General features: G+C 41.9%; 1 protein-coding gene across 5 annotated transcripts in view; it reads right to left on the reverse strand.

Annotated features, from left to right (window-relative positions):
* The window catches only part of UNC13B (unc-13 homolog B), a gene marked incomplete at its 5' end in the record, with an annotated part of 380,494 nt that overhangs the window by 191,507 nt on the left and 162,982 nt on the right, over positions 1 to 26,005 (reverse strand). For all 5 annotated transcript variants that reach the window (XM_084628800.1, XM_084628798.1, XM_084628797.1 and 2 more), the window contains one exon: positions 25,578 to 25,668. In XM_084628800.1, coding sequence (XP_084484926.1) covers positions 25,578 to 25,668 — 91 coding nt within the window. The remainder of the gene's footprint in view (positions 1 to 25,577; positions 25,669 to 26,005) is intronic.

Below are 26,005 nucleotides of genomic sequence, written 5' to 3' on the forward strand. Positions count from 1 at the left end.
GAAGTTCTGGAACCGCCTTCCAAGGGGAGCAGTGGGGGCAAAAGACATATCTGGCTTCAAGACTAAGCTTGATAAGTTTATGGAGGGGATGGTATGATGGGATAGCCTAATTTTGGCAATTAATTGATCTTTGACTATTAGCGGTAAATATGCCCAATGGCCTGTGATGGGATGTTAGATGGGGTGGGATCTAAGTTACTACAAAGAATTCTTTCCTGGGTGTCTGGCTGGTGAGTCTTGCCCACATGCTCTGGGGTTAGCTGATCGCCATATTTGGGGTCAGGAAGGAATTTTCCTCCAGGGCAGATTGGCAGAAGCCCTGGGGGTTTTTCGCCTTCCTCTGCAGCGTGTGGCACAGGTCACTTGCTGGAGGATTCTCTGCACCTTGAAGTCTTTCAACCACGATTTGAGGACTTCAATAGCTCAGACATAGGTCAGGGGTTTGTTACAGGAGTGGGTGGGTGAGATTCTGTGGCCTGCATTGTGCAGGTCAGACTAGATGATCATAATGGTCCCTTCTGACCTTGAAGTCTATGAGTTTATGATTCATACACAGATAGTGAGGTTAATGCCGAAGATATTCTGCTGTGTAAAACTATTTCTCTTTAATGATGGGGAGAAGGATTTCTGTGTTGCAAAGACTCCCTCACTATGCTTGGTGTTCACCACACTGTGTTCCTTTGCATCCAGCTATAACTCTGCCACGGTGGTTTAATGATTGTTCCTTTAGATACCAAAAAACAATGAAAGCTGGAATTTGCTTTCAGTTCATCTGTCTGTGGCTGAAACTCTATTGTAATACACTGAAGAGCAGCAGATCATTACATGGGGCTTTTTTCTAGTGGAGCACCGTGATAGGGTGTTCACCACACACCAGCCTGGAAGGGGTTAATTAATCAGGTAGGGCATAGGTGAGTGGAATTAGGTGGTCTAAGTAATCCCCTGAATGGTAACAACAGAGCCTAGCTGACAAGGAAGGAGGCGGGGTTAGGATAAAGCCAGGAGGCTGGCAACAGAAAGAGGCTGCAGAGTTGTAGTGTACAGTCACTCTATGGGAGTGGGGAGACATGTTTCAGGCCACAGAGTGCAGTTGTCTGCACTTACGCCCTGGGAGGAGGGCATTTGAGCTGGTACACCCAGAGAGGGGAGAGCCAGAAGCTGTAGGAAGGAGTCCAGGGAAGGAGCAACAGGGTCTAAGGGAAAGCAGGCCACCGATGCAGGTATAGGGTCCCTGTAATGGAACCTGGAGCAGTGAGCAGGCCTGGGTTCCCCTACCAACATCCTCGGGGCAGTGCATGAGGAGACTGCCTCAAACAGTCGGTATGGAAAGACACTGATACACTGGAAGGAAAAGACGAGGGCCAAGGACTGGCTGGAAGGCCAAGTCACGAAGACAGAGCATCCTGAGTCGCACAGAGTGCAGCGAGCAGTAAAAGTGGGGGGAACTGGACCTGGAAAGAGCTGATCACCACAGAAGCCAGCAGCACGCGCCACCTGCAGTGATTGGGCCCTGTGACAAGCCCTTACTCAAGAAGCTGCAACCGCTCCAAAGATGCCAGTCCAGTGCAAACACCACAGAACTGTGTAATTACACATATTCCTAAGGATTCTCATTATGGAGTGGCAATTTGTCAAAGTAAGGGAGAAAGGAATTAACTTGACTTCAGGAACAAATAATGACTAGCCAGCTTTTCCCAGGAAGAACAGACATGAAAGAGGTATTTCCCAAAAGACTGCTATGACGTGGCCAGAGCAGAACACAGGAAGGTCTGCTCAAGCTGAGGGAGAACCCCATTCATAGGTTTCAAAGACAATTCATATACCACTTCATCCTACTGAAACACAGAAGGTAAAACCTTTCAGTTTCATCCAGAGGCAAACAGGATTGAAGGAAACGTTGCCACTGGGAAGAAAGTATCTTACTCCTTTCAGGCTAGCAGGTCATACATTCTGTTGCTTCTACAGGCCAAGCTCATTGCACTCACCGGGGGCTCCTTGCATCCCTCCATTCTTCCCCACAAGCTCCCTGTGCATCACCCTCTCATCTTCTCTTTCAGGGACTCTCTGCAACCCTCCTACCGCCTCCCTCATGCCAGGGGCTTCTGTGTATCCCCTGTTCCTCCCTCCCCCAAAACCATTTATCTCCCATTGACAGGGGCTTTGTGGGCCCCCCAGACTCTCCATTCACCCCATGTTACCAGACATGGGCTCTGTATCCCCATGTCCATCTCCCACTATACCACTGTCCCCCAATTACAATGTGTGCTCCACCGTACCAGAGACAGATGCCATCAAATTGAGTGTAAGACCTCACAAGCTCAGCCACAACTCCAGACTAAATACACCCAAAGGAGTTTAAGAACTATAAATGAGAAGACCATTTCTTGCCAACAACTAATGCATCCAAGAGTGAGCCTATGCCACTGCAAATGAGAAATCAGAAAGAACTTGGAATTCCTGGAAAACCAATCTAGACCTGGATGATAAGACCAATGACCAAATCATGATGAACTGAACTGAGGGACACAGCTGAAACCTCTACTGTCTGACCCAACACCAGTACAACTAACAGGAGGCCTAGTCTCTAAAGAGAGAAAATATTTGCACCTTGACCTTTTTCTAGATATAGCAGGGCCCCTTGTTAGATGGATACTCTGCTTCACGTGTCATATGGTGGAAGTCACCACTCAAACTTACCAAAAAATTCATCTCTGGCCAAAGTGAGCAAAATCTCTCCAGATTTTTTGAGCTCCACAGGGATGAAGACAAACTTTTTAAAAAGTGAAAACGTTAAGGAATGAGGTGAATTAACACTCGTGAAAGCCAATGGAAGTTGCGTACCTAGCTCCCATTTCAGTCTTTGAATGTCTCCCCATAACGTATGAATGCCACAAATTCGTCTTCTTCTGGCCCTATAGATATACGACAGCAGAACAAGCAGGAGTGAAAATCAGGGGGACACAAGCAGTAAGCACACTGGGATGATAAACAAGAGTGTAAAAGGTCCAAAGAAGAAAACGAATAGATGCAATGATGAGACTAATGCTCGACATTCGGGGACATACAAGGGCTTTACATTCACAGTGCAGTTCTGAGGATTTTGGCTTTCCCCAAGGGAAAACAACTCGTTGCAACTTGGGCTGAGCGGTGGCTTTGACTTCACCCCAGCTCAGTCCCTCTGTCAACCATTGCACGGATACAGTGCAGAGCGTGAGGAGCAGCTTTACAGCATCTTTCTCCAGCAGCACCGAGTGGCTCCAGGAAAGAGAAGTCAGTCTTAGTGAATGCGCCCTATTCTTTGCGTTGCTAAGCCATTGCCAGAATGTGTCCTCAGACCCCACTTCATCTGACCAAGAAGCTTTCAGAAGCCTGGTACTTTAAGACATATCTCCCACCCCAGTCCCCCAGTACAGTTAAAAGACTCAGTCTGAATGTGATGAAAGATGATCAAGGCAACACTAGAATGGTGAAGGGGCTCAAAGAGGGCAACAAATTCCAGCGGAGGAGAAATATTTTGGAACAGTCTTTCATCTACCAGGGCTCCCACAGAATGCACCCTGAGCCACGGTATCTGATTTCACATGCAACGTATCTGAAAATGCTTAAAGTTCTGTATTACCTGTGCTAACAATTAAATAAGAAAAGCAATGAGGTGAAATAATTGATACGTTACCTCATCAGTAAATGTAAAGAAATACCTGCTGAAATGCAGGACACTTTGTAACTGCAAGATTTTGACATGAACAAGAGAAAGGAATCTCATAGTTAAGGCTGCCATAGCAACCTCTCGCCAGCACTCTTCTACATGCTGCAACATTGTTTCCTCCTGAGAATTTTTATAGAATCTTAAATATACTCATTGCTGAAAGGGTTTCAATAAAGACCCAAACGACGGGGTCTGAGTGGTGTGGAACAGCTACAGGCACTGTTGCTGGCAGTACCATCTCTGGAGACTGGCAGGCTACATTTTAATTGACAAGAAAAGGTTTAGGCTTTGATTAGACAGCGCTTGAGGGAGGCAACTTCGTATTTCTTTGCTTTTTTCTAACACCTCTTCTCTTCCAAAACTTGATTTTTCAATAAGTAATAGAAATTGCCACTTGTTTTAGAGTCATAATACGAATTACTTTTTAAAAAAATTACACAGCTCAGTGAGTCTGGATTCATGGCAGCAGCACTAAGTGCTGCTAAAAGAGAGAATAATCTGAAAACTCGTTCACCTGGAGGACATTACTGCTACTGAAGTGACAGAGAAGATGTGCACGGCACTTTACAGATGAATTTTAAAAAGGGAACATGCCCATAGCATTTATAATCAAAGTGAAAGAATGGTGGATGCTGCACAAAGTATGAGAAAGAGCAACATTATAAGTAAGGGATTGTGAGCGACAGTTTTATTATACACATCAGTTCCTTTTTTAATAATAATAGTGTTTGTTACTGTATAAGAGCAAGAACTGCAGTGACTGTTACAGTTCCAAACTGTTTCTGTTCTAATCACCATTTGCAGTTCCTCAGCCCTTTCTGAAACATTTCGGGAGGACGTTTTCCAGGTCTGGGGTTTGCCCAAGAATGGATTTGTTTGGAAAAGGTGAAAAACAGTGCAGGACATTTTTGTGCACACAGACAAGCCAACCTCGTCTCCTACCCCCAAACATGCCCACTGGACCATCCTCCCTATCTCTCGCATGTCCTCATTTTTGGGAACTTAACTCTGCAACCCTAATATTCTTTTAACATTGCTGTTTGTGTGAGGTTTAGAGGGAACAAAGATGGGAGTGGTAAAGCAATACATGTATTAAGAGGGTAAGGATGTCCTGCTCGTTAGTGGCCAAAAATGAGCAACTTGTAGACAAGAGTCAAAGGAACGGAGCTGTCACGGAGTTAAAAGATGGGAATGGGCTGAATGCCACTCACTATGAAAGTGACAGGTTTGAGTTTTACCACTGCAACTCATGCCTGACCCTGAGTAAATAACAAATCCTAAAGTATACTTTCAGACCTGAGAATGCCTTTCCAAGACACAGCACAGGGCAAGAGGATGAGAAGGCTGCCCTGAGAAACAAGAGCAAAACCTTATTTATTCATATTCTCATGCAAAATTACTTCTACCGATATACAGTAGCAAGTGGGGCAGTCAAGTGTTTGAATACAAACAGCAGATTAAGTGGAATTAATTTCAGCAGCTCTCTTAGTTTCATAATCTTCATGTTAAAGTATATTGAATTTTTCACCAGACTGGATAAATCAGGTCCCTCAAACAGAGCTTAGGTAAAAATGACAACCTAGGAGCATTGTAATTGATCAGAGATGAAAGTTTTCTTTAAAGCAGACATACCTAAATCAGAACCCTAGTGACCAAGCACTACAACTGACAAGCCAGGTTGAAAGGAAATGACACTTAACAACTGAAACACAAGTATCAGGTTTTCCTGACTAGTCACCTAGGATTCCAGAATTTAGGAAGCTACTTACTGGGTCATTGAAACTACTTCTGAACATTCCAGTTACATCCAAGGTAGAATGTGCATGCAGTGCTTCCAAATAACCTAGATATATCTTTCAATGAGAGACAGAGGCACAGTCATGAAATGGTTAAAGGATGCTAAGTGTTCTGTTTCAAGTAAGAGAATTGTTACAGGCTGTACCTTTCTCCCGTTTGCAGTCTAAATGACAGACTGGCTTCCATAAAGAGAGCAGAGGGAACAGTTTGAGTTCCCAGGCAGCCCCAGTGTTTCTGACAATAGCCACCAGAATGAAAGAGGAGAAATAAGATTTTTCTCAGAACTGGAATTGCTCACTGAAAGGGCATGGAACTGATTTTCCAGCTTGCTGTCAATGCGTGTGGAGAACTGTGTGGGTTACAAGGTCAATCACAGTTGGAGATGGTAGGTAATGCTGGGTAGTCCAAAATGATGCAATTAGGAGATGCAAACTTGTGTGTTAAACAGTACTTATCACAGCTGGAGGTAACGATCGGCACTAGCTCATATCCCTGGCCAAGCTCTAACCAGCTCAGTAATTCTTCCTGGGATTTATCCCACCCTCAAAATGGGCTGAGGGATTTATTCCTTTGCAAGGGAATTGAAATGAACACTTCATTACAATGAGGGGGTGGGGTTTAATAAATTATTAAGCCCACTTAAGACTGTCTAGATCAATTTAAGGGGACAAACAGCAGCCATTGCCATTTAGATGAATTATGAAAGAGAACATATAAAGTTGATGGAACATGCTTGCTTTTTAGCTCACCCTGCTAAGCCTCAGCCAAAAAGGATTTTAGTCCAAGAGTGCTCAAACTGAACAAGATTTATTTCTCAAGGTTTCTTCCTTTGTATGTAAAGATAAATAGCATTGCCAGTCCTTTTTAAGTCTGGAAGTTCATCTCAGAAAGGCTTTCTGCATTAGTAATAGTGAGTCGCCCATAAAAAAGGGGCAGAAATAGAAGGTGAGAAGATATCTGAAATTGTCACACCATCTGCTCTGATTCACAAGCCTGTACAGCATCCCTGATGCTTGCTTCATGCCAGTCATCTCCCCTTGCCAGCTCACAAGCTCTTCAACCCATGAAATTAGGCCAATGGCAAACATTTTCAGGTTTTCTGTGACTGGCATTCATAGAAGAATCTGAAACCATTAACTGAGTTACTCAAACCAGTTACTTTTCAAGTGATCAAATTAAAATAATTTTCTAATTTAAAAAAAAAAACAAAATAAAAAAACTTTCCCCTCAACTATTCCCTTAGTAAAGATCTTTGATGCCAAGTTCAAGCAGAAATATAAACCCTCCTAACTCAAAGATATTCAGAATAAACACTGACACAACCTTCAACTATACCAATGCTAAAGACTCCTTCAGTAAATGAGTATAGATAGTAAAAATATAAAGCGTATGAATACACACATTATGGAGTAGGTTCTCCTCTCAATGCACGTGTGTTTAACTCCTGTAAGCTTCTGTTGGTTCTACTGTATCAGCAGGGTAATATCACCAAAATATATTACATAAATAAAGAATATATATATATATATATATAATCAACTTAAAAATACACAGCAATTTTCCTTGGACCCAATAAACTTTAGTACTTGCTGGCAAATTGAAGTTTACATTTAGCAAATTCACCTGTTCCAATCACTTACCTTACTGCTTCAAACAAAAATAAAAGGTTAAATTAAAAGGAAATTCACTGAATTAATAGAAAACTATAAAGCACAACAGCATGTTCTGACAGAAGAAGAAAATCTGGAAGGATTTGTAATCTTGTTACAGGTTAGCCAGACAATGAACTTTCACAATGTAGATTATAAACACATAATTCTTGGTGTCCCGTCACAGGTTGCTGGGAAGGAGATGCTATTGTAAAAGGCATCTCAAATATCCTGTTCTACCTCAACCCTGGGATACGGAATAGTGTAAAGTTCAAGACATTTAAAAAATGCAGACAGCTGCTAAATATCCAAAGTGAAAAACAGAAGGCAACAAATGTAAAGCCACAAATCCACAGAATCCAGTCAGTTTCAAGGAGGATTCCTCAAAAGAAATTTCTTAGTTCAGCAACATAATTCATTTTTCCCTTTTCCAGCCAGCACCAAGTGCAGTCAAACTTCAACTGTATCTTCAGTTGTGACTCAACAGAAAATATTGTACTTAAAAGAGGCAGAGAGAAAGCTGTGCAGCAATTGCTACTTCTACTCCTCCTCTTCGGCTGCTTCCTGCCTAAAGCCTTACTCATAACACCCTACCCTCCCTCTCTCCCTCACACACCAACACTCCTGGACTTGAAATGATTCTTCATGTTATTATCCATTCAGAAGGAAATGGAAATTGATGGAACCAATCTGACAATAAACCAAATACACTCTTCTGGAATCATGAGAGCAGACAGCACAGCACGGCAGGCTGACACATACTGGAAAAGCTCTCAGGGTGAGTCTATGGTAGCTCTGTAAAACCCTGTGTGGGGGGAGATATGGGGGCTGGGGATAACTGCAATTACTTAATGGCAAGAAAATTTTTTCCCCAGATTATTTTTTTATTATTAGCAGCAGCATCTACTGTCCACCCACCCTAATTTAGCTGCAAGAGATGTCGTCACCCTTGGAAGGCAGCTCAGTCATAAAAATCATCTTACATCCTACAGCAGAGGACTGTATCAATTCTGTTAAAAGACTGAGGAATTCAGGACTCAAAAGACATGCATGTTGATCTCCTGCTTCCAAAAATAAAAATCACTTTGTTAAAACACACACATGCACACAATAGAAAGGACATGGGGGTGTAATATATACAACCATGATTTTCTTAATTTATTTTGAAACATCAAGACTTCTCTTCTACTCATTCCCCACTATAGAATAAAAAACCTAACTTTGTGAGAAGTGAAGTACTTAATTTAAAAGGTCTTCCTCAGACACTGACTTTGTTCCCCGCTGGTCTATTCAAAACACTGCTGCTAGCCTTTCCAGCCTACTGTTCTAGCCATTAATCCTACTCTTCCAATTCTTCCACTGGATCTCCCTTCTCCACCACATCCACTGAAAGCTCATGTTTATACTTTTAGGTACTTCACATTAGACCCTTCCTCTCTTGGTTCTGGTTCTCCACTGAGTGAGCAACACTCTTCAGAGCTTGGAGTATGGAGCAGGAGCTGTGTAGGTTTCCCCACGGCACTTCAGTTCTGATGAGGGAACAACTCACTGATGCAGCATCTGTAAAGTTCTTCACACGCTAAATGGTGAAGTTTTCAAAGTGACTTAGGAACTTTTGAAAATCTCAATCTTAGCCCCTCCTGTCTGCTCATCTTCTGTCTATTTACTTGGTCTTGAACCTTTTTGTATATTCACCCACGCACCTAATTCTTTTAGCTATTCCAGCCTTGAGCATTTACTTTACCAATTCTTCCACAAAAACCTGTGTGCTTTCTTCCATTGTGCTCCTTATTGCATGGAATAACTACCCAGACTAAGCCATAAAGCCCTGCCTTCTTCCAAGCCCAACACTTACACCTTACCTCATTGCCTACAGCAAAAATGTCAGCTGATCATGGCTGGACAGCAGGGATTCCGGACAACATCTGTTTTAGGAGAGTAAAATGAGATTCTGCAAATTTTGCACATAGCTGCTCTAGGTAGCCACATGTTCCTATCACTGTTACCCATACCCTTTCTCGCCCATTGCCTCTGTTTGTTCTCACCTGCTGCTTTTTGTAGGTGGGAATTTTGAGGCAGGAACCATGCATGATGTTTCCTATGTAGAATCATAGAATATCAGGGTTGGAAGGGACCCCAGAAGGTCATCTAGTCCAACCCCCTGCTCAAAGCAGGACCAATTCCCAGTTAAATCATCCCAGCCAGGGCTTTGTCAAGCCTGACCTTAAAAACCTCTAAGGAAGGAGATTCTATCACCTCCCTAGGTAACGCATTCCAGTGTTTCACCACCCTCTTAGTGAAAAAGTTTTTCCTAATATCCAATCTAAACCTCCCCCACTGCAACTTGAGACCATTACTCCTCGTTCTGTCATCTGCTACCATTGAGAACAGTCTAGAGCCATCCTCTTTGGAACCCCCTTTCAGGTAGCTGAAAGCAGCTATCAAATCCCCCCTCATTCTTCTCTTCTGCAGGCTAAACAATCCCAGCTCCCTCAGCCTCTCCTCATAACTCATGTGTTCCAGACCCCTAATCATTTTTGTTGCCCTTCGCTGGACTCTCTCCAATTTATCCACATCCTTCTTGAAGTGTGGGGCCCAAAACTGGACACAGTACTCCAGATGAGGCCTCACCAATGTCGAATAGAGGGGAACGATCACGTCCCCTCTATTCGTGCAGCACCAGGATAATAAGGCCCTGATCTGATTGATGCCACTGAGTTACACTGTAATAGAACTGATTAATACTAAATGCACCGAATACTGTGCTATGACTTTCAGATGAAGCTCGAAATCCATTTACCCATGCTGAAAACTACCTAGAGGAGTAAATAAAATGAAATACAATCCAAGATTTCTATAGCATTAACCATCTTCAAAGCTCGGCACACAAATCCAGGACAGAATGAAAATGTTTTCCCAGGGGAACAAGGCTACAATAACTAACCTGAAAGTATCACAATTGAGCATAATTTTCTCATTGACTGTTAGAAAATCTGTCCAGCTCCTGGCAAACATTTGTAAGACGGAGCCTTTCAGCATGCATGTCATTTCTTATTTCTTAAGACTCCAGCATAGGAGACCCGGTCCTAGTATTGTATAACTATTTAAATCAACCCAGGTTCAGATCTGATTCAGTCTTCACTGCCTAGTTGGCAGGAGCTGTCAGCACTCAAGAGGCAATATGAGAGAAGCATAATGGGAGACGACAACGTTCTTTTGGTCAGGGTTTGAGAGCTCTGAAGGGAGTGGGATAACTAGAAGGATGGTCTCTGCACCCTGAGCTTTCGAAGATTAGCATATGAAATAGAATTTCAGTGATGTTACATGGTTTAGGATTAACTAATGGACAGTGGGCAGCTGCCACCAGTTAACAGAAGACAAGAGAGTCCTTCAATGACTGCAGGGTGCTGAGGAATGAAATGACAGCAAATACTGAGACTCTAATGAGAGTTCCAGGGAACAGAGACAGATGTGAACCTCAGAACTGCAGACCGAAATCTTGAAACATGGCTATGAAATAATGGAAAAGAAGTTAATCGAGCAGCAGAAGAAACTATTCCTCCTTGAGAACCTGGGGAATGTCTCTGCCTAAAGCCTGGTTGGGTTTTTTATTTGTTGGAGGGTGGACATTGGCAGAAATAATACTTTCCACATAAGGCCAGACAGCTGCAACTCAGATCTGACTAAACAGCCCAGGAGACAGAATGGACTTTACATCCAGGCATTCAGTTATCAGGGTTCACTGCAGTCAGTTATTTACCTTCCTGCAGAAAAATTAAATTTCTACTTACTTTAAATAACTTTTTTTTTTACTTCACTGCTGGGCTAAAATTAAAACCTGAGCCAGTAGGGAATTATTAAAACTGATAAAACTGAATTGAGAAATCAAGGCCAAATGCTTTGATGTGTATTCAGTTTATATTATTCTATTTTTAAAAAAATTCTTATCTTTCCATGTCATTCCAGCTTTCTGTAGAGTAAAGCACCGAATTACTTATAAACTTGTAAAGTAAGCAATTCCTCACATAATAACGTACTGCAGCGAAGGTTGTAGATGATACAGCAGTACAAGCATTCAGGTTTATCCTCTTCTCCACAGCCACAAGGAGACCATCTATCAGTGGCATCAGGGCCACAACCTAGTCTGAAGCCTGACCAAAAAGGGCTTGAATTGCTGGAACTTGGTAGTTACCTCCACAATGACTGCACAAGAAAAGGGAGGATGACTACAGAGGTTTGCAGTCATTTGCATGATCACAACCAAGGTGACATGGCTGCAGACTCTGTTTTTGTGAACTGCAGAACTAGAACACATCCTTTCTTCTCGCAATTGATTTTAAATAAATCACCAATGCTCCCCATTTTCCATTACAACCAACCAATAGCACCACAATAACCTCTTGCTGTAGGCATCTCAGAGATATCATCTTCAAATGAAAGAATAAGCCTCCCTTTCAAGCACTGTACTTTTTTCATCCAGGAAGCAAGGATGGATGCAGCACCAGTGTGTGGGCAAAAAAAGGAATATAAGGTATATATCATACGTATTGGACATATAGGAAACAGACATGCTGGCCACAATTTGACTTTGAAGCTTTAGTTCAGGGGTTCTCAAACTGGGGGTTGTGACCCCTTATGGGGTCGCAAGGGCATTACACGGGGCATCGTGAGCTGTCAGCCTCCACCCCCAACTCCACTTCACCTCCAGCATTTGCACTACAATCATATGTCCAGTTATCTTAGACCAAGAAAACCCTCCAGCGCACAGAAAACTCTGAAAACCACAGCTCAGTCTCCCTGAGCCACCAGCAGGAACAGCTGGCCATCTCTATTGCTCTTCCCCTGAGGCTCCAGTCGTCCTACCAATGGCCCCAGAACCCTCCCCTCCTAGCTGGCCTGTCACTGTCCAGTCAGCAGACTGACCCTCAGCAGATTCACCACACTGCCCTCTGATGACCTGTTAGCATTCAGCCATTTCATTGCAATACTTTTGCCGGCTGGGGTGCTTGTAGTCCTGTAGCAGTTCTAAAATTGCTGCTTAAATTACAATCAGTTTTCTATGATTCTATGGGCCAAGTAATGTCAGAGCTCGAGAGGCCGTCTAGTCCAGCCCCCTGTGCTGAGGCAGGACCAAGTAAATCTAGACCATGCCTGACAGGTGTTTGTCCAATCTGTCCTTAAAGCCCTTCTGTGACAGGGATTCCCCAGCTTCCCTTGGAAGCCTGTTCCAGAGCTTAACTACCCTGAGAATCAAAGTTTTTCCTACTGTCTAACCAAAATCTCCCTTCCTACAGATTAAGCTCATGACTTCCTGTCCTACCTTCAGTGGACATGGAGAACAATTGATCAGTGTCCTCTTTATAACAGCCCTTGACCTATTGAAAGACTTATCAGGTTCCCCACAGTCTCTTCTCAACACTAAAGAGGCCCAGTTTTTCTACCTTTCCTCATAGGTCAGGTGTTCTCAACCTTTTATCATTTTTGTTACTCTCCTCTAAACTCTCTCCAACCTGTCCACATCTTTCCTAAAGCATGATGCCCAGAACTGGACACAATACTCCACTCATTGGTGCCTAATAGAGCAGGAGAATTACTTCCCATATCTTACATACAACACTCCTGTTAATATACTCCAGAACGATATTTACCTTTTTCACAACTGCATCACACTGCTGGCCCATGTTCAAATTGAGTATGTTTAGGCACATAGACAGCAAGAGAGCAGTTAATGCAAGGAGAACTCTCCCTCTGCTGCTTCCTCTTTCAAATTACATCTCTCTCTCTCTCTTTTAGTGATATCTAATATGTAGTCTTGATACTTCATGAGATCAACATTTTAGCTACACACCTAATTATAAAATCAACTTCACTGACTGAAGCAAAAGTTTCTGGAGTAAATATACAGAGATGAGTGGGAGGAAGAAATGGAATTATAGTCCCATTTGAAGTAGTGAGTGCAGAGGGGCTCCTAAAAGCTTCGGGTGAATTCAGAAAATGTGCAAGTTTTACATGCTTTAACTAAAAAATTGTGAGTCACAGGAATCACAGAACAAAATTAAACAAATAAAAGGTCGAGTATATTCCCCTGACCAGGGCCATGTCCTTAGGACCAAGAAACATGGGCATAGTCAGCTCCAGATATCCTTCCTTACCTGCCTCATGTTAGAGAGACCAGGTGGGCCAGGATAGCATCTGTTATTGGACCAACTTCTGTTAGTGAAAGAGACAAGCTTTTGAGCTTACACGGAGCTCGAAAGCTTGTCTCTTTCACCAACAGAAGTTGGTCCAACAACAGACATTATTTCACGCACCCTGTGTCATATATCCTGGGTCCAACATGGCTACAATAAAACTGCATAACTCATTTTAGAAAACCGAACTGTATTTAGCAAACGTTAGCCAACGTGTTCATCAATGTATTTTTAAACACTACTTCACACATTGTGGACACAGTTGTGTTTAACAACATTTTAGCTGGTGGCAATCAACCCACGGGTCCCCCAGTTTTTCTGGTCTCAAAGGCTGATGGTTGTTTCACCTCTCAGGCCATATGTATGCTACAGGAACTACAGCGGCATGGCTAAGGCACCGTAGCTAGGCTGGCATAACCTATAGTGCAGACACAGCTTACAGTGATGGAAGGGGTTTTTGTGCCACTGTAGGACTGTCACCTCCCCAAGCAACAGTAGCTGGGTCAATGGAAGCATTCTTCCCGCGACCTAGCTATGTCTGCACCCTTCACTGTTTCACACCCCTGAGCGCTGTAGCTATGTCAATTTAAATTTTAAGCGTAGATCAGGCCTCAGGGATAGTCTGTGTGAAGTTCCTTAACAGCCTGAGACACAAACAGCCCAATTAAAAATGAAGTTTAAATGGGAGAGAGAAAATCAGATTAAAACAAAAGAAATCGTCTCCATGTAGTACCTAGTCTGACACTCTGCAAAAGCTAGGCGAGATAGGTATGATTTAAGATTAGTCACAGGAGATGCTTATCTCCTATTTCCCTTCTGAGCTTTGCAGCCTGTCCATGAGACAGCATCTGGTTTGGGGTCCTCTTTGGGGTCCCCTTAGTTGTACCATCCAAGTTACTATGACTTGCCCTCCAGTTCTTCCCCTAATATGACATAACAAGTTTCAAAGCATTCTGCCCAGGCACATGGATCTTACAGCACTTAGAAAAATCAGATCTGAAGGAAACTCTGCTCCAACCTTAATTAGTGTTACTGCTGCTGTTTCCCCCATAACACAGTGATGATCCTTCAAGTCAACAGTTATTACACTGAATCTCTCCTTATCCCTTATAACAACGATCCGTGTCAGAAATACTTAAACTCTACTGCAACAAATAAGCTGACTTTTTAAAGCATGACCACTATATTCATCTAAACTCTGGCCCCCTGACATTAAGGAAGCGTAAAACATTTTCTTGAAAGTAGGCATATATTGTCTTATGTACTACAACCCACAAACTCTATATTAACTGGAGCAAATCCAAGTAATGCTTGGAACATTTTCTTTTGAGACTTTTGTTAATTACCTCACTTTTTCATATTTTAGTTCCAATAGTAATTTAGAAATAAATATTTTGAACTTGTTAAGATTGTAGGCTGGGAAAGTATACAAATATGAGAAAGTAACTTTGAGTGTAGTGGGAGGCTGTCTTCCTGAATTACAAAAATATTCTGGTTTCAGAGTAACAGCCGTGTTAGTCTGTATTCGCAAAAAGAAAAAGAGGACTTGTGGCACCTTAGAGACTAACCAATTTATTTGAGCATGAGCTTTCGTGAGCTACAGCTCACTTCATCGGATGCATACTGCGATGAAGTGAGCTGTAGCTCACGAAAGCTTATGCTCAAATAAATTGAAAAATATTCTGGGTTTAAGTACCCACAAGTCGTCATGGTACCATATAAAGCCTTCATTTTCAGGCATTTTGTCAAAAGCTAGGGTGTCAAGAGAAACTCAGCATGCAACATAAATACTTATTCTGCTCATAGGCAGCAGCAAAAATAGCAGAAATAAGGTGCCCGGTGCTGCCCAGAACATAAAGGAAGATAATGTCCAGGCTTGATTATTAAGTGTAAATTGTGGATAGAGTGAAGAAGCCAGGAAGAGGTAGAAGACAAAAAAAGAGCAGAAATACAGGGTGTAGCATAGTTTTGCAAAGACTTGAAGATTTATGGATAGGAACCTGGGAGGCAGTGACCATGAAATGGTCGAGTTCAGGATCCTAACACAAAGAAGAAAGGAGAGTAGCAGAATACAGACCCTGGACATCAGAAAAGCAGACTCTGACTCCCTCAGGGAACTGATGGGCAAGATCCCCCGGGAGAATAACATGAGGGGGAAAGGAGTCCAGGAGAGCTGGCTGTATTATAAAGAATCCTTATTGAGGTTACAGGGACAAACCATCCTGATGTGTAGAAAGAATAGTAAATATGGCAGGTGACCAGCTTGGCTTAACAGTGAAATCCTTGCTGCTCTTAAATACAAAAAAGAAGCTTACAAGAAGTGGAAGATTGGACAAATGACCAGGGATGAGTATAAAAATATTGCTCGGGCTTGCAGGAGTGAAATCAGGAAGGCCAAATCACACCTGGAGTTGCAGCTAGCGAGAGATGTTAAGAGTAACAAGAAGAGTTTCTTCAGGTATGTTAGCAACAAGAAGAAAATCAAGGGAAGTGTGGAGCCCCTTACTGAATGAGGGAGGTAACCTCATGACAGAGGATGTGGAAAAAACTAATGTACTCAATGCTTTTTTTGCCTATGTCTTCACCAACAAGGTTAGCTCCCAGGACTACTGGGCAGCACAGCATGGGGAGGAGGTGACCAGCCCTCTGTGGAGAAAGGAGTGGTTCGGTGCTATTTAGAAAAGCTGGACGAGCACAAGTCCATGGGGCCGGATGCATTGCATCCGAGAGTGCTAAAGGAGTTGGCGGATGTGATTGCAGAGCCATTGGCCATTATCTTTGAAAACTCATGGCAATCGGGGGAGGTCCCAGATGACTGGAAAAAGGCTAATGTAGTGCCCATTTTTAAAAAAGTGAAGGAGGAGGATCCTGGAAACTACAGGCCAGTCAGCCTCACCTCAGTCCCTGGAAAAATCATGGAGCAGGTCCTCAAGGAATCAATTCTGAAGCACTTAGAGGAAAGGAAAGTGATCAGGAACAGTCAGCATGGATTCACCAAGGGCAAGTCATGCCTGACTAATCTAATTGCCTTCTATGAAGAGATAACTGGCTCTGCGGATGAAGAGAAAGCGGTGGACATGTTGTTCCTTGACTTTAGCAAAGCTTTTGACATGGTCTCCCACAGTATTCTTGCCAGCAAGTTAAAGAAGTATGGGCTGGATGAATGGACTATAAGGCGGATAGAAAGCTGGCTAGATTGTTGGGCTCAACGGGTAGTGATCAATGGCTCCATGTCTAGTTGGCAGCCGGTATCAAGTGGAGTGCCCCAGGGGTCGGTCCTGGGGCCGGTTTTGTTCAGTATCTTCATAAATGATCTGGAGGATGGTGTGGATTGCACCCTCAGCAAGTTTGCAGATGACACTAAACTGGGAGGAGTGGTAGATACGCTGAAGGGTAGGGATAGGATACAGAGGGCCCTAGACAAATTAGAGGATTGGGCCAAAAGAAATCTGATGAGGTTCAACAAGGACAAGTGCAGAGTCCTGCACTTCGGACGGAAGAATCCCATGCACCGCTACAGACTAGGGACCGAATGGCTCGGCAGCAGTTCTGCGAAAAGGACCTAGGGTTACAGTGGACGAGAAGCTGAATAGGAGTCAACAGTGTGCCCTTGTTGCCAAGAAGGCCAATGGCATTTTGGGATGTATAAGTAGGGGCATTGCCAGCAGATCGAGGGACGTGATCGTTCCCCTCTATTCGACATTGGTGAGGCCTCATCTGGAGTACTGTGTCCAGTTTTGGGCCCCACACTACAAGAAGGATGTGGAAAAATTGGAAAGAGTCCAGCGGAGGGCACCAAAAATGATTAGGGGACTGGAACACATGACTTATGAGGAGAGGCTGAGGGAGCTGGGATTGTTTAGTCTGCAGAAGAGAAGAATGAGGGGGGATTTGATAGCTGCTTTCAACTACCTGAAAGGGAGTTCCAGAGATGATGGTTCTAGACTATTCTCAGTGGTAGAAGAGGACAGGACAAGGAGTAATGGTCTCAAGTTGCAATGGGGGAGGTTTAGGTTGGATATTAGGAAAAACTTTTTCACTAAGAGGGTGGTGAAACACTGGAATGCGTTACCCTAGGGAAGTGGTGGAATCTCCTTCCTTAGATATTTTTAAGGTCAGGCTTGACAAAGCCCTGGCTGGGATGATTTAGTTGGGGATTGAACTAGATGACCTCCTGAGGTCCCTTCCAACCCTGATATTCTATGATTCTAAGAACTAGGGGTCACCAAATGAAATTAATAAGCAGCAGGTTTAAAACTAACAAAATAAATATTTCTTCACTCAACACAGTCAACCTGTGGAACTCCTTGTCAAATGACGTTGCAAAGATCAAGACTATAACAGGGTTCAAAAAGGAACTAGAGACATTAATGGAGGATAGGTCCCTGCCCTGCTAGGTGTCACTAGCCTCTGTTTGCCAGAAGCTGGGAATGGGCAACATGGGATGGATCACTTGATGATTTCCTCTGAAGCATTAGCCACTGTCGGAAGACAGTATACTGGGCTAGGTAGACCTTTGGTGTGGCCATTATGGCCTGACTGCCTGTTTACTCCAATGCCCTTCTCCCTAACTCCCAGTTTCTTCACCTCAAGCTCACTCTACACCTCTCCCTTATACCTTCCTCTTCTCACCTGTTCTGTCCTCCTCCCCCTCTTCCCCTCACCTGGTCCTTCTGTTCAGGTAATTTCCTCTGAACTAAACCCAACACCCCAAAAACAACAAAACTAACAATGTGCTACCATCACATTGATAGCTCAGCTTGTATATTTTATCCCTTTCTCCTATACCTTTGTCTTGTCTATTTAAACTGTAAGCTCTTCAGGACAGGGAATACTACTCCTCCTCGGTTTGTAAAGTGCCTAGCACAATGTGGTCTGACCTTGGCTGGTCCTTAGGCACTAAGACTGTAGTAAACATGATTAATAATAGCCTGTTCTCCAGGTGCAAGTTTTTGCAGTAAGTAACATGCACAGAAACCAGAAAAATACTTCTCTTGACTATTTAAATCCATTTACACAGTACTTGAAGGCTCCAGTTAGCTCCTGATTAAATGACAATCTTATGCAGTTACACAGGTTTCCACAGAAATATGCATGGCATCTCCCCCTACACATAATAAAATATGCTGTGTGACAAAATCCATATATACATATGGAAAACAGGAAAAATGGAGACAAACAGCACTAAGTGATAAAAAGACAATATATGCCAGAACAGTTTCCTGCCTTTGCTACGGCTTGTTTTTAAAACTGTAAGAATGACATTAAGGGTCCGTTAGTGCAATATTAATAGTTCATGCTCCTTCTGTGATCTCTCAAGTGCCACTTGTTAGACTTTTTGGGTGGGGGGGGGTTGTTTTTAAAGCCCGGTACTTTGAAAGTCAGGACCCACTGCTATCAGTGTAGTGCAGCTTTTCTTGTACAGATTGTTTCATCTATTTACAAAACTGGGAAACAGAACCCCCGACTCCTACACTAAGTCTTTTAAAAAAAGTGTTAAGTCTGGCTTTCCTGAAAGCCTACACTATTTTTAAAAGCTGGTTACGTGAGGATTTCTCATCACAACCCGTGTCTCCCACTCCACCCCAGTTCTGATGTAGAGTAACTAATCTATTCCACTACTGGATGGGTCTTTCAGCATCTCTAAAGAAGAACACCATGTGCACTATGTACAGGTGCTACACATAAATGCTCAACACACTGTGGACAGTCACTCCTCCGTTCTACTTCTCATTTAATTGTGGGTCTCTACCTATGGATTGTGCCACTATTTTCTTCTGCCCTTTTTTTTTGGGGGGGGGGGGCGAGAATAATGGGAGAGAGGAGATTCTTAGACCTGAAGTTGGCAATGGTTGCTTCGTCCAATATTATAGGGATTTTCCACAGCCTGGGGGCTGCTGTAAAGAGGGCTTATTCCCATTATTAGATGTAGGCTCCATTAATCTTAAGGTAACATACAACTGCTCTAGTGGGCCCTAGAAAGAGGCAGGTCCTTGATATCTCCCCAATAAAGGCTTTCTATACCACTGCTGGAACCCTGAAGTGAATTAAGTACAGCCATAACTGCGCAGCCAATGCAGGTTGAAGAGCAGCAGCAGAATATGCTCGCTGCAGCTCATCCTTTCAAGGAGTTGCATTTGTGCACCTGCTGCAGTTTCTTCATGAATTTATCCAGACCAAGGCAAATAGTTATATATGCCCCTTCTGGAGGTGGACAACGCATGAACTACTGTGACCAGGTTGCTCGGGAGGAGTGGAGGACTCTTGCTGCAAGTCAGATTTGGAAGAAGGCACTTTTGGAGACAGTGTATAACTGGGAATCCAGAGACAGTAATGAGACATAAGGTGTCTAGTTCATATCATAAAGCCATCTATTTGACACAAATTGTCACTCTGTTCAGCAGCGAAAGACAAACAGCAGGGAGTAGTGCAGATCAGGAGTGAGATGGATTGGCAGAGCTGTATGGGGATGTCACTACAATCTTATGTGCTCTGGGGTAGAAACCTAATTCTCAACTTGAATTGGTTTCTTCTACTTTACTATCTAATGCACTGCGGTGTAGTAACAGACCTGCCCAGAGATCATGGAACATATTGTACTTGTGATCTAACATGGGGATTCACAACCTGGAGGCTGGGTCATAATCACCCTACATTTCTTTATAGCTAGACAAAGAGGGGCATTTCTGAAGCCTGTGTTATAATATGGGGTCACAATATGGGAAAGATTGAGAACCACTCATCTCAGCTATGCATAAATGTATTTTTAAGAATGTAAAAGATACAAGAATTCTAATGATGCAACCAATGTAAGAACATTTAATGGCATTATAATTTGGCTCAACCAATGTAAAGCATCCCATACATATGTGAAATTGGGGTGGGGGCGGCACTGTGATCCTGAAAAATTCCACAAACTTGAGAAAGGAAACTCAGAAGGATTTCCCACCATTTTATACAAGATTATCTGGGTCCTGCAGTTTTACAGGAAGCTAGAAACCAAAAGGTGGAACAACTTAATGGGAAAGTCATCTACCCAATATGTGAGTTCTCACACTTTTAAAAAAAAATAGTTATCTGCAGGATTTTCAGCAAAAAAAGCAAATATTTCCTACAAGATTTCATCAATACTTTATACTAGTTCAGCTCTAATGAGTAATTGCTAATTTAGGGTCAAATTTAGCTCTCATCACACCTGTGCAACCCAGATGATATCATGGTATGGGACAAAAGTGTCCAGCTCTATAATTTCAGGGTTGGTATTTTCTTTAGTAGGCCGTGAAAAGAAATCAAAATGGACTGTTAGTGTCCTACAATGTTTAGAGAAGCATACAGGAAATCATGTTAGCAATTAAGGTTTCTAGTTGTACTGGTCCTTGGGAAAAGCTTTCTAGCCAAAAAGCTACTTCCCAAGAGACTTACATAAGAACGGCCATACTGGGCCAGACCATAGATCCATCTAGCTCAGTATCCTGTCTTCTGGCAGTGAAATTTTCTCTTACTTTTCAATTTCTCTTTTCCAAAAAGGGCATGACTGCTGACTTTTCCTATCAGAGATTAGTCCAGCCAAAGCTATTCCAACTCATAACATATTAATGAATATGTAGAACTATTACCACTGTATACACATGGAAAATTATCCCTTTACTAGAGCTGTAATTCCATGAATGTTCTATGTAAATCAGGTTAAAAATTGGTGGTAAGTCTCTAAGAGAATCTTAATAAGGATGAGCAAACTTAATACAAATGGTATTCCCATATAAGAAGTGAGAGAGTAGATATTTGAATCGGTGGATATGCCACCCTTTGAGGTGCTGACAGGGGAGATGAAATTTATCTCTCCTCCAAGTAGAGTAAATCTGCTGATTCTCTCCTCATTGTAGAATGACTAGCAGTGAGAAGGAAATAATTAATCAATGCAGATTACTTAAGTACCATAGTAGAGCAACCTTTTGCTAAAGGCTGTGTCAGCAGACACAGTGATGAAACCACGTGGGGCTCTGTGAAGGCATATGGTGGGCTAAGTTTCTGCTTGGCGATTTCTTCTGCTATTGCACAAGACTGGTCTGCCCATTAGCTAGCTAGAGAACAATCCGGCAGAGTGTGGCTATAGTCTACATACATACTTATGTACCCTCCACTGCTTTAGTATCTGAGCACCTCCCAAGTATTTACGGATTTATCCTCACAACACTCCTATGAAGTATGGGATAGTATTCCCATTTGACATATGAGGATCTGAAGTACACAGAAATGAAATGTAACTTAAGTGTAATTGTAAATGCAAGTGCCTGAGATCATGCAGGTAGTCTGTAATAAGGTCAGAAACAATTCCTATCCTAACTGTTCTCTCCATTGTACCAATGGGATCTTTGAGGAAAGCAGGAAGTTAAAGCAGAGAAACTCTCTACAGATTTTTTTCCCAGCATTGCATAATTTGATCTGCGATATTTCTCAGAAATGGAGGAAACCCTGCCAGATACAATATCTGGCAAACACAAAAGTCTTGCAGATGGAGATGAAATTCTCCATGTGACAACAAATCTATGGCAACCCTTAGGAAAAGTATATTTTCAGAACTGAAATATACAGAGCTTAAACTCACGTCTCTGTTACCATGTGGGATGCTTTGGGAAATGCACAGCTTAATCATCTTTGGGGTACTGGCCAAAGACATTTGCAAAGATTTTTTTTAAATGATCAAGCAGGAGTAAAATAGTAAAAATAAACCAAATTCCACTGAAACGATTAGAAGTCAGTACACTATGAATAGTCAGGAGCTTGGGAATTGGATATGGACAGTTTCACCTCTGGGTCACCAATTCAAATACAACCCAGATTGCTAATAATGGCAAGTAGTTGTCATTCAAAGCGCTGTTTGTTGACCTGTGGGTCTCAGTCCAGTTTCAAGTGGACAAGTGCTCAACTCAAAACATGTACCATCACAACTGGCACTAATTAGTACCCTGCCTACCATTCTTCACCAACGATGGGAAGTGCCAAAGAGACTGAACTTCCTACACAATCCTAGAAGGTGTCCTTCTGTTCCAGTACAGGAGAACAGTACAGGACAGAGTGGGTCTTTTTTACTAGTATGCACTAAAAATGTGGCAACAGCATAGGAATGCAACTTCTGCCAAAAACTAAAACACAGCCCACAGCAGGTAGCAGAGAGGCAGCAGGTATTTGATCATTAATTTGCATCGCACCCCTGAGGAAATTCTGGCAACAAAATCTTTGGCTGAAATGCAGGACTATATTGGGAAACTAAGAAACATTTAGAGAATGCCTTCTGCTTAATTAACACATTAAATGGAATCTATAATTTATGAAACAAATTTAATAAAAGACTTCAACGGGTGTTTAGGGATATTCTTTATTTGAGGCAAGGTTTTCAAGATTTTTGAAAATGAGTACCTTAAGCTGAGCTCCCTAGTCCTCATTTAGGTGCCTAGAAAAGTGGCTCAATTTTCAGAACTGCTGAATATCCAGCAAGAGAGACTGAACAAGACTGAACAAGTTGATCCTTATTAGATCAACAAGAAGGAAGAGGAGAACAGCCACTTAATCTGGGGGGAGGGTTTCTGCGATAGAAGCAATTATCAAGACAGACCATGCAGTTACACGACTATTAAAGAGAACAGAATTGCCTATATTTAATTGCTAAAGATGAAGATTTCAAATCAAAAGTTTGGAGAGAACTGCGTCTATGAGAAAAAAATTCAAGGGAAAACATGGCCTAAATGCCTAAAGTTGAGAACAAAAGTGAATGAATCAATGTATTTAACTTTTTACCTAAAGTACAGGAAGAAATTTCACACCACCTTCCCTATATCAAAGCAGTAATTGACTTTAAAAAAAAATGGACAAATGGCTTCTGGATAGCAATGTTTACAGTGCTTTCAGTACTCAGGAGTATGTCTATAGGGTCTTTAAATGTTTTTCTTTAGTAAAAAGAAATAGAAATACTATTCTATACCTTTCTTAAATTTGCAGACTAACATAAGGGAAAAATCAGATTCAAATTTGCCTTAACTCAAAAGTTTCTTGGGCTCATCTACATTTGACAATTACTTTGGATTAAGGCAGGGAGTGAATTTAAAGCACAACAGTTTTCCAGAAGAGCTCCCTGTGCAGACACTCTTATTCCAGAATAAGTAACCACAATAGCTGTTCTTATTAATTTCCCTGTACAAACAAGCCTGTGGTGTGAGAGTACGAGGATTCAGTCAGAGCCCTTGCTGGGCTAGAAACCATAGTTTTATTCTGGAATGATTCAAGTTAATTCTTTTTAGATGACTGCAGTAATCCAGGGACAAACCAGCTAAGAAATGGGGAAGTCACATTTTGACTCATCTGTAACTCTCCAGTCAAAGGAGTTCAACAAACCAACACACACAGAGGCAAACTCAATATACACTGGAAGAAGACATTTTAGTAATTTGCATATTCACAACTTACTGTACCTCTTTGTATCTATCAAATCTTACATTAAACTCTTATTATCTCACTGACTCATGATGCTGTAGGATGTATGTGTAACTCTCACACAAGGGCTAATATCTTCCTAGGTGGGAGGCGGGATTGATAACCGCATATGGCCCTTTCTATCTCTGAGTTAATGGTTCAAATTCCTACCCAGATGATTAGCAAACAAAAGTTACTACAACCAGTTTCAGTATCTGTAAGAGGAATTTGCCAGCTCAGGTCAATGGATAATGGACATGTGCTACTTTACAAAAAACAGAATTGTAATAATCAGCCATTGGCTTGTTTACCAATCACATTAGCTGAAAGTCAAAGCTCTGAATTGATATGGATACAGAATTTGCCTCTCACATCTGTAAGTGGTCCTTCCACATCAGGACAGAGATCCACTGGCACACAGTGATGTAAGGTAATCTCTATGGTACTTGGTATAGGCGCTACAATCCATTTCATTTTCTTCAGCAGGGATAATTTTGTCGTATTCTCCATACTCTGTGGCAGAACTAAATTGTTTTATTTTGTATCCAGGAAATATATACCACCTGACATCAGTTAAACAAAAGCGTCCTTTCTTCTCAACACCAGTGCCCAACAAGCCCTGCCAGTTTTATCCCTAAGTTTGATACATGTTCTTAAAAACCCAGTTTGCCCAATCCAAAATATGAACTTACTTCATTGACCTTAAAATAGTAAAAGCACCATCATTTGATGCATCATAGATCTCAAGAATTAGGTGGAAAAGGGATCTGGATTATGACTAAGGTGAGCCAAAAATGGAACTGTGAAGAACAAGACAAACAGCTCTTTTGTCTCCCAAGACACATACTTTAAACAGTTCCAAAAGAAACGAAGGAAACAGGTACAAATTCTACTAGCGGTACTCAACTGTATCCCATGCAGGACGTTATCAAAGTCTTCAAGCAGATATAATTGTAACACCCATACCATTACAAAGCAGACAGAGGAAAAGACCACATATAAAAGGAAGACATGAAGTGTGTGCTTCTGCTTGCAGGCAACAGCTTACCATCTGTAGAAACTGAATACACCATATATTCTCCGTGACTGGACACAGGATAAAAGTGTGTAAAACTCATACCGAAAACTCTTTTTATGCTTTTCAAATCAGAATATTCCAAATGCAGAAGAAAACCTCCCAATCTGTTCCTTTTAAACTTCCAAACAACAACGTTAACAAAACAGTTACTTTTTCAGAGATGTCAGGATATACGACCCGTTAATATCAATTAAAGATTTACAAAGTGTTTGATGTAAAGCTTCTCAAGAAACAATTGTGCACTGTAAGAGAAACAATTGTACTGAGCTAACAAGAGATTCTGATAATAGTTTGAAAAACACATACACTCTGAATTTTGAACTGGTCAAAGTAAATAATCAATAATTCAGTCCCAAATTATCTAGCAGCCATGTCTGTTGGTTTCAAATACATTTTATACAAATTAGAAAGCACTTCCACAGATCCTGCATCTTTTTTCTGTGTTAAAATCCCTTCGGAAGTGCCCAGCTACTGACCTATCAGTCCTACTACAGCATTTGTTTCTAAGTGGCTCTAACACGCCAGGTCTCAGTACAATACACAGATTCCAGCTTTATATGATGTGTTTACTGAAATTTTGCTAGTATAAACTAAAACTATGAGGTGTCCCACAAAGAGTCTTCAGCCACAATCTAAAAAATTAGCAAGCACAGAAAAGGAGGAAAAAGTGAAGTAACATGTAACCTTACCTCCTGAAGCCGTAGTCGTATTTTGTTAATAGCTCGGAGCCAGCAAGCTCTTGCGGGAGAAAACAGTGGGGGTTCATTTTCATCAAGGTAACTTAAAACAAAGACATGAGAACAATTTTAGAAATAGAAAAACCACAAAGTGAAATACACTCATTCAAAATGTGGCAATATTGTTAAGGAACTGGAGAGCAAATGCAAATACAGATGAAGAGGCACATGAATATCCAGCACATTAGAAAGCCACATACAATCCCAAAGATAGTCCTGTAAAGGAGATGCCAATCTAGGGCAGTTAGGGATAAGAGGCATTGGACTGAAATAGCAACTATGGGAAGGAGAAATTCCTAGCTTTGTAACAGCATATAACAACTATTCTGAGACTTGATGACTTTTATAAGATGAGAAACTCGTTCCTGGTCTTTTCGGGG

Source organism: Lepidochelys olivacea (genome assembly GCF_965140295.1).
Source record: "Lepidochelys olivacea isolate rLepOli2 genome assembly, chromosome: 5".
Taxonomy (NCBI): Eukaryota; Metazoa; Chordata; order Testudines; family Cheloniidae; genus Lepidochelys; species Lepidochelys olivacea.